The 9,598-nt window shown below is 46.2% G+C and overlaps 1 protein-coding gene across 1 annotated transcript; it reads right to left on the bottom strand.

The window, feature by feature from the left end:
• Positions 1–220: 220 nt before the first annotated feature.
• Positions 221–7,033, bottom strand: CKAP4 (cytoskeleton associated protein 4). Its single transcript, XM_048969100.1, has 2 exons — positions 6,538–7,033; positions 221–3,258 (listed from the first exon to the last, which is right to left on the bottom strand). The coding sequence occupies exons 1-2, from the start codon at positions 6,889–6,891 to the stop codon at positions 1,927–1,929; spliced, it is 1,686 nt and encodes a 561-aa protein (XP_048825057.1). The 5' UTR covers positions 6,892–7,033; the 3' UTR covers positions 221–1,926.
• Positions 7,034–9,598: the final 2,565 nt, after the last annotated feature.

Raw genomic sequence — 9,598 nt, 5'->3', positions numbered from 1 at the left:
TGAGCATTCTAGACAACACTGCAGCACTGATGAGGCTCAAAATCCATCAAGAGTTCCTCTGTAAGCACAGCAGCTAAACTACCTCCAGTGAAAGCTGAAAAGTCAAGGGCTGTGTACCTCCTCAGTATAAAGCTCTGGTCCTTCCCTCAGGCCCTTTCCTCTACCCAATGGGAACCTCTACATTAAGTAGAAGCAAACACTACAGCAAACAAAAAAAAAAAAAGGTGCAAAGAATATTCCGAACATTTATTATGCATTAAAAATACTGCAAACAAGCCATACAGTTCATTTCACAGTAACCTAAACAACATTGTTCAAGAACTTGAGAAGAAGAACAGTGCAGTTCAAACAGTGACAACAGTTATCTTAATGCCATGGGTCCCTTTCTTTGCCAGCAGTTCTTTCCTGTTTACAGTGTGAACAACACAAGATACAGTTTGCTATCTTATTTAACTAAGAGAACTCCCTTTTACTTGTGCTGTTTCCACCAACACACCACTTTAGACAAGTGCTATTTCCAGGAATGATTTTCCTAATGTAGCCAAAGTGCAGGCTGAGGTGGGCACAATGCACAAAAGCCAGCGGTGGTCCCTATTTTCAAGATATCTATGTGCAGAACCCTGTACCAAATCTTCAAAGTTCAAAAGTAAACTTGAAACAGAGGGATATCCTTTCAGGCAGAAAACCAAAAAAGTTCAGTATGAAAGTGATTTTGAAATGAACATAAACACCTGGAGCACTGTGACGCATTTTCCTCTCTCTCAACCAGTCACAGGAAGAATCCTTCACTAGTGGTGCCCCAGGCAGATACAAAGGGCAACCAGTCATAAGGAATTGTCTCTAAGTTCAGGTCATTGTCAGCTGTGTGAAAAGTTGGAAATGTATATACCTTAGAAGCAATTCTGCTTTTTTCATGTTGATTTCCCCCCTTCTGTGTTGTGAAGTGTATTATTATTATTATTATTATTAACATGACTGCTATACAGGAAACATGACTGCTGCAATTTTAGTCCTCTTTTCTCATTTGTGATCATTTTTACAGAAAATTCTGTATCATGGAGTCTTAGGTCTCTATGAAAAAGAAACAGCCTTGTCATGTAAACAGCCCAAAAATACAACAGGAATTACTGTACCCACTTTGCAGACATTCCTTCTGAGCACCAGTCTTTTGCACCAGCAGCTAAAGTTGCCGGTACAGAAACCCACAAGCAATTGACCTCTCCAGCCATATGGTGGAGCACCTCTCTTAGGTCTCATGCCCAAGCAATACCACTTCAAACCTCTCCCTACTGGAGGTCCAGCTTTCCCATTAGTTCCACGGTACAGTTTAAGGGCACAAAGAAATGGACTATAACTCAGCTGGTAGCTGGTAAACTGACCCCATGGCTGAGCCACAACTGCAGAAATGGGTGATTTGCTTCAAAGCTGATCAGGGTGATAGGTCTCTTCATTTGACAGGGTGACAGGTTTGTTCATCTGCTTTTTAAACCACACTCACAAGTAAAATCCTCAGTGCATATGGCAGTACACTTTTCATACCAGAATAGCTGTGGTCCTTTGGTGTGGGATTTCTAATGTCATAGTGTGAAACACCTTCATACCGTTAAATATGTGCCCACGCTGATGAGGCTGTAGTGCCTTAGTTACACCACTACAGTTGCAGTGGTACAACTTTACAGAGAACAGAAGCGCTTAGAAACTCAACCCATAATTAAACTCATGTTTTCTCAAAATAAAATAGAAAAAAAAAAAAAAAAGAAAAAAAAAACAACTACACAAAAAGAGAAATAAAGGAAATAAGCAGAACTGTCTCTATTATTAAAGTATTCTCTTTGGAGGTATCAAATTGCTTTTAAAAAGAGTAAAAAACTGGGCATACAAAAGCTATTTTCTTTAATCCAATATATGCACAAGGAGCAATGCTGCCTAAACTTTTTCATGTATTTTTTCAACTTTCACAAACAATCTTTCCAGATCATTCCTCAGGTCCTCTATGGAGCTCTTGACAGACTCCAAGTTGTTCTCATTATTCTCGATTTTCACAGAGTAGGAGACTAAACTATCCACTGCAGTTCTGATCATTTTCAAATCAGAATCAACCTGGCTGACAGAAGATCTCAGTTCATCTACAGAGCCTTCCACAGAATTAAATTTTTCAAGATATCCTTGAGAATGTGCTTGACCCATCTGAAGACTTCCTTGATCCAACAAAATACTAATTTGCTTCTGGACATCCTGAAGGACACCCGAGGATGGCAAGTCACTGATACTTCTTCTTAAGTCCTCTACATCATTGTACAGTGAAGTCTGTGATTCACCAAGATTTTTCAGAACGTCTGAGACTGAAGTTATGTCCATATCTGTGATTCCCTGAAGACCACTCATGCTTTGTTCTAGAGTACTGAGCTTGTTGTCATACTCTGCCTCCTTAGAAAGGAATGATTGTAACTTTTCGTCATGCTGAGAAGCAACAGAGCTTACAGACTTCAAGCTCTCCTCTATGTGCCTCAATCGAGACTCCAGTCCTTCGCTGTTATTTTCAAAAGTTTCTAATGCTTTTCTAAAGAGTTCATTTTCTTCCCATTTGCTGAGCTCAGCTTTAATACGCAGTAAATCTTCATCAAGTCTTTTAACGTCATCAGGGAGCTGCATAATAGACTCCTCTGCTCTCAGAACTTTATCTTGTAAAGCTTTTAATGAGAGGTGCTCAGTGTCTGCAGCCTCTTTGAATTTCTCATGCTCCTGTTTGAGATTGACTAACTCTTTCACTTCAGTATAAACATCAGACTCCATGGAGTTTATTGTATTCTTCAAGGTCTCTATGTCTTTTTCTTTGGTTTTCATGGATGCTTGCATCTCGCCAAATGCATCCTTTAGCACCTTTATTTCATGCTTATACTCATCCGCTTTTTCTAGTGAATCAACTTTTGCTTTCATGTTTTTTATTTCATCTTGGCTCCTCTGCTGGACTTCAGTGAATACAGCAATGTTATCATTGATAGACTTGGTTAGCTCCGTTAGTCTCTCTTCCACTGTGTTTTCCAGTGATGTAAAGTCTCGTTCCCTTGCATCCTTCACCATGTGGATGCCATCAGACAAGTCTTTCAAAATTTCATTTTGCAGCTTCTGAAGCACTTCGCTGATCCGATTAATTTCATTCTCCCCTTGCTTCACCGCCTTCTCAGTAACCTCCTGCTTCTGCTGAGCAATTTTCATCATGGATTCAAAATCTCCAAATGTGGCTTGAAGGGAACGCACCTAAAACAAAAAGCCAGATGGTTAACACAATTTTATCCTTACCTGCATCTTTACTAAGATCCTGATGGCCCTTGCTCCCTCACGTAGTCCCCTCATGCTCCCTACCTGAAATCACCCTATGGCACACAGATACATCATTTAAGCCTTACAGATCTATATACATACCCTCCAGTGAGGACCCTTGACCTCACTGACCTGCCTTAGATTATCCAGGAAATCCATGGCAGTGAAAAATCAAGCTCAAGCCTCCAGAGTTTGCATCTGTAACCCTGAGCCACTCCTACTCTACATGATTCCTGTGGGCTGCAAGTCTTTACTAAGGAAGAAAACAAAACAAAGAACAAACACTATCCTGCATGCACTTCTGAATACAGAACATGTAAAATTACACTCTACCAGGAGATTAAACCTGAGGTCAGCACCTGAACATGAAGTATAACTGAGAAAAACTAGGGGAAAAGGGGAGCTGGGAATAGCTGGGGAATGGAAGCATTAATCATGACATTTTGCTGTTCCTGAAGACCAGTTTTTCTTGTTAACTAGTTTTTAACATAAAAACAGAGAAAGGCTTCATTGTTCTAAATCAGCAGTACCTGATTACGCATATACAAACACACTGTTAGTGAGCAGGGGTGCATGCATGCACATGGGCTGAGAACAAAGCTGTAGCAGCAGTCAAAGGGACTGACTGACTTCTGTCTCAAGCTAACACAGGTTATTACCATAGCTCAGGTGTGCTATTAAGCTTCTCAACTACAAAAACTGTCTTTATTGGGGTTCTAATGGCAGCAACAGGGAAATGGGCAAGGGGTGAGTAGCCATCAAGCTCATCTGCTCTCATATTTGCCCAGGCACACCAACAGGAAAGAATGTGTTACTTAATTTTGGGGCCAAGTAGAATACTGGTCTCAAGACTGCTGAGAAGTTTTTGGGTTTTCTTTTTGTGCATGTGTGGGTTGTACTTTTTTAGTTTGTAGAGTAAGCACTCCCACTGGCTGCAACAGGAACTCATCATGAACAAAATACCTCAAGGCTTTGGCAGGATGGCAAGTGCTGAGTAATGTGTGCAGCCTTGCCTCATGCCTATTGCTGAAGGGTATATTAATCAGTCATGCCACATGTGCTGCCACGTTTACTGATTAGATACACAGCTGGAAAGGTGGTTTTATTTTATGTATTAGAAAGAAATACATACATTAGAAAGAAAATTTTCTTTTCAACTGAGAATGGCTCTAGCAGTTCCTTGTCAGCCTCTGAGCCTAGAAATTCATCTCAAAACACTTAATAGACTTACTAACAAGAAAATAAGTTATTCATTTGTATTTTTGCAAAACTAAACCCCTTGCCAAGATTTTAAGGGAAGGCTGCACAAAGAAAGGACTGCAGGCTTCAGCCATGTAACCTGGCCTTGCTCCAAAGGATCCCTGAAGTTTTAAGAACACCCATAAAGATTACTTCCTTTATCCTCTCCTCTGTAAAAACATTTGCAACAACTTTACATTCCTCACACTTGTACTGTCTCATGCTCATGCATGAAACAAGAAATGAATGAAAGGGGGAAAAATGCAGGTGATACTGCCACACTTATTGCAGCTAGGCAAGAGCCATTCCTCTGACTCACCAACCTCACTTTCATTATGTCTTGACTGTCATTCATTCTGACTTTTTTCCACACAGAGAGTGTTTTCCATATCACTATAGATGGAATTCAGAAATCTGGGAGGAGAGTATACCAAAGTTCTCCTCCCCATCTTATGAGGGAATTTGCCAAACTGCCAAACTCATATTTTTAATTAACCATCTTCACACGTCAGCCTGAGAAAAGCCATCAGAAAAAGGCAGGGGACATCTCTCTGAAAACTGTGCTATATTAGTCCAGACTTCCACATCATTTCCTTTTTCCTCCTCCTGCTGATTTGTAAAGCAGATGAGTTTATATAACACCCCTGACAAAAGCCTTCTGCAGTAGAAGACTGAAGAGGAGATAGCTCCACCCAGCACCCTCTAAGTACAGTGCAGGACCCCACACGTATGTGCAATGGCAAAATAAAAGTCTGGGCTCCTCTCCTTCAAGTACACTCTTCAGTAAGTGCAGTACAAAGCCACAGAGCTTTCAAGGGTTACACCGAAACTCTGTGTTACCTTCATTTCCCACCTCTTACTCTTGTATTAGAGTGTCTCACCTCAGCCATCTGTTAGGAACAGGCAAGCGAAGTTTTGGTTCTCTTTCAAAGCAACTATTTATAAACTAACTCTACATACCTATCTCACAGAATATGCAAAAGATATCTGAGGTTATCTGCAACAATGCAGAGACAGAGGCAGCAAACAGCACCCTTTCGTGAATTTGACGGGCTTACTTACAGTCTGCTTCCGAAACGCTGCTAAGGCCCTGCATTCTTACATCCCTTTCCCCTCTCACGGGAATCTTCTGTTCCCTTCCTGTGACAGAGCTATGGCTGAGGCTCATCCTACAAGCTCTTGGCCCGCAGGGAGCCAGGCACCCACAGGAGGCAGCTCCCAGCAGTTAAGCTGAGACAGGAATTTCCCCGCCTTGGTCTTGGCCCTAACTTCAAACACTGCCTGCAAGCCCACTGCACTACACCCCAGATGGAAGACTGATATTTTGATTATATGCTTTCACATTCACCGTGTTATTAAGGTTTTAAGCACCCAGGGACATATCCAGATGGGCAGTGCATTTGTGAAGCTCTGGCTCGAGGGCTAGTAATGCTCAAGTGAAAAAACTCAGGAGTGTTTCCTCTGCGTCCCTCGAGCCACACCCTTTGTCAACCACTCCACATCTCTGCTGCGATGCTGGCCATCCTGGCCCCGCACTCCGTGCTACAGACAGCAGGAGCCGGGCAGGCCCTGTAGCTGGAGCAGTGCTCGTGGCACGGCTCTGCACCTCCACTGTCGACCGAGGGTCTGTGCGCAGCATCACAGCAGCTCCTGCCACGTCCACATCCACATCCACGCTCAGCCGTACTACTGACACCTCCGGCCTCGGCGCACATCGGACGTGTCCAGAAGGCTCCCTTTTAACTTCGCAATGGTGGAAATCCCGGCGGCACGGTCTGCTCTCCCACCACCACGTCAGCGTGCCGGCCGCTTTACATAAAATGGCTTCGCACCGAGCGAGCCCAGCTGGGCGGACTCCTCAGGAGGCCCCGCGGTCCACGACAGCATCCTCACTGACGCGGCTCGGCGGCGCACCCCCTTCCCCCACGCCCGACGTCCGCCTCGGGGCGCTCTCCCCCCGCCCGCCGCCCCCGCTACCTTCTGCACCACGGCGTCCAGCGTGGCGGCCAGCTCTTGTCGCTGCCGCCCCGAGGCCTCCCTCTCGCGGGCGCTCCGCCCGACCTCCTCCCGCAGCTGCCGCACGTACCAGCCGGCGGGCAGCGCGGCACCCAGCACCACGGCGGCGCCCAGCAGCAGCGCCCAGCCGCGCCGCGGGCCGGCTCCGGAACGGCCCCCTCCGCCCCCCGCCCCGGACCGGCCGCCCCGGCCGTGAGACGCCGCCGCCGGCTTCTTGGCCGCCGCCTCCTCGGAGCCGCCCGGCTGCGCGCCCCGCTCGTTGGCGGCGGCGGGCGGGCTGCCCCCCTTGGGGCCCCGGTGCTTGGCGGCCGACATGGCGGGACGGGGCCGACCCCGTGCGCCGAGCGGGAGCGGCGGGAGCGAAGGAGGCAGGAGGGGAGCGAAGGCGGGAGGAAAGGAGGGAGGGAGGAAAGGAAGGAGGGAAGCCGCCGCCGCCGTGCGATGGGGCGGGGGCGCCGGCCCGGGCAGCGCCCGCTCCCCGCCCCGCCCCGCTCCGCGAAACCGCCACGCACGCGGGGCCGGGCCTGGGCCCCCGCGGGGCAGCCCGCCGCCACGCAGACGGGGACAGAGCCGTCTCTGTGGGGGCGGGCAGCGAGGCCGTCCCCAGCGCCGAGGGGAACGCGGCGCTGCACTGCGCGGCACCGAAGCCCTGTGCGGGCTATAGGACAGACCGTGCTGCAGGAAAATTTAGGCGTGTCAAAAACACGCCTTCAATTCATCAGCATCGTACCTCTTTTTAATTTCTTTTGCGCTGGTGGCAGCAGTTAGCATAGTGACTGTTGGCTGATAGGCACCCAACTTCTCTGCCAGCTCACTGAAAGATGTAAGGATGTTCTGGGCACAGACCTTTCAGTGTACCCCCTTAGTCAGTGATGGATTAAGGGATGGGGGATTGGTGACCTTTCAGGTAACAATGCCCCTTAATGTAAAAGTGTCCACACATCAGGTTGGATATTAGGAAAAAAATCTCGGTAAGAGTGGTGCTGCACTGGCACAGTCTGCCCAGGGAGGTGGTGGAGTCACTGTCCCTGGAAGTGTTCCAGAAAAGAGAAGCTGTCATGCTGGGTTGCCCAAGGAGGTGGTGGATGCCCCATCCCTGGAGGCATTCAAACCCAGGCTGGATGTGGCTCTGGGCAGCCTGGTCTGGTCATTGGTGACCCTGCACACAGCAGGGGGGTTGAAACTAGATGATCATTGTGGTCCTTTTCAGCCCAGGCCATTCTATGATTCCATCAGTGACATGGGCTAAAGCAGTCACAGACATGGGCTGATGGTTGGACTAGATGAGCATAGTGGTCTTTCCAACCTTAATGATTCTACGATCGCGCACAGGGGCAAGGCAAAGGTGGTCACAGCATCTGACTTTTTTAACTGTGGGTTATAGTTCTGGAAGTGAGTCCTAACTGACAAAAAGCAACTAAGGGATGCTTTCTTTTAACCTCAACATCCAGGCAGCAGCAATACAGACTTCTTTGTATATGCTGATGGAATACATTGCACTTGCAGTTTACTTGCCTTTCCTCAGTTCTTGAACCCCCTGTGCTGAACAGTACTTCACTGTTCCCTCTGAAAGTGAAAGCAAAGTTTGTTCTGTCCACAGAATCATATGAGTTGGAAGGGACCCCCAAAGGCCATCTAATCCAACTCCCCTGCAATGAACCAGGACACCCACAGCTAGACCAGGGTGCTCAGAGCCCCTCCACTCTGGCCTTAGATGTCTCCCGGAATGGGGGTCCACCACCTCTCTGGACAGTGCCAGTGTCTCACCATTCCTACCAAAAAAACTTTTTTTCTGTTAAGTGAGGTGCCTGAAGATTCAGAGCAAAATGCATATTGGAGATGATATTTCAAAGCTGGTTAGGGACAGTTTGCAGTCAGGTGGTGTCTGCATAAAGCTGGCAGCTTCCAATCCTTGGAGCCAGCATTCTCGACTTGGAACAGTGTTGTGATAAAGCATCCAATATGACAGAGTTTGTAACTGGAGAATCCTAAATAGCAAAACATGCAAAAATGTCTTCTCTGCTGCTTTGTCCCAGTGCTTACCTTTACTTCAGACAGAAATGAGGCCGCTCAGTTTTTAATGCCGCCTCCTTTTTTCCTGATAGACATGCTGAGCAAGTAGGTCACCAGGATGGACTATCAAGGATTCTTTTTTATTTTATCGTTTAATCACCAGATGGTGAACAATGTAAGCTGATTCTTTATTGCCCCTTTCTTTCACAGCTATTAGGGAAGAGGCTTTACCTGGTAGACTTGTATCAATGCTTTTGCCTTGAGTTTTCTCAGGAGGTTCATAAGGAGTAACATGCAAAGCAATCATGGAGTTAGACCTGGGCTAAGAGCAAACAACTATCAAACAATAAATAGTACTGGTGTTGATTTCAAAACGATTTGCTGGTTTGTTTTTAAGGAACAATGCAACAAAAAGCTCTTGGCAGTTGGTTACTCCCTCAGACCTTGCTTTTTTTCCCTGCATTTTAGTATGTATCTTTCTATGTAAAGCTAACTTTGAAAAAGTCTGTGTTCATGTTTGTATCTGTTATTTGCCTGTATTAAAGAAATGTGTGGGATGAAAGTGAAGAGCAATTCTGTGCAAGACATACAATCAATGAAAATAATCCTTCAAAGCTCTACTCAGACTTCTGGGCAGAGATCTTTCATACATAGTTTTGGGTCTTGAAGACATAACAAAATGTTACAAGCAAGAAGCTCTTTCCAGTTCTGTACCTAGGCTGCTGAACTACTAGTGCAAATTTGATTTATTTCCTTCGTGTGCTTTTGTGTTATGCTGAAATGCATTTGTTTGCCAGGAATTATTCCATGAGTGGAAGTTCTTTACGTATACATGCAAGCCGTAACTCCTTACAAGAGAAAAGCTTGGGGTGCTAATGTATCTATTCCACTATTTGATTACAGCAAGAAATCCGACCAAGTCTTGTCTTGGAAGACATTTTCTTGTCTGTTTTCACTTGGATTTCCAGAACATTCTTCTCTTTTTTTTAAATAAAGTTTGGATTGAGTA

Source organism: Lagopus muta, chromosome 1 (assembly GCF_023343835.1).
Source record: "Lagopus muta isolate bLagMut1 chromosome 1, bLagMut1 primary, whole genome shotgun sequence".
Lineage (NCBI taxonomy): Eukaryota > Metazoa > Chordata > Aves > Galliformes > Phasianidae > Lagopus > Lagopus muta.
The sequence above is the reverse complement of the archived record's forward strand: the minus strand, read 5'-3'. Positions and strand labels throughout refer to the sequence as shown.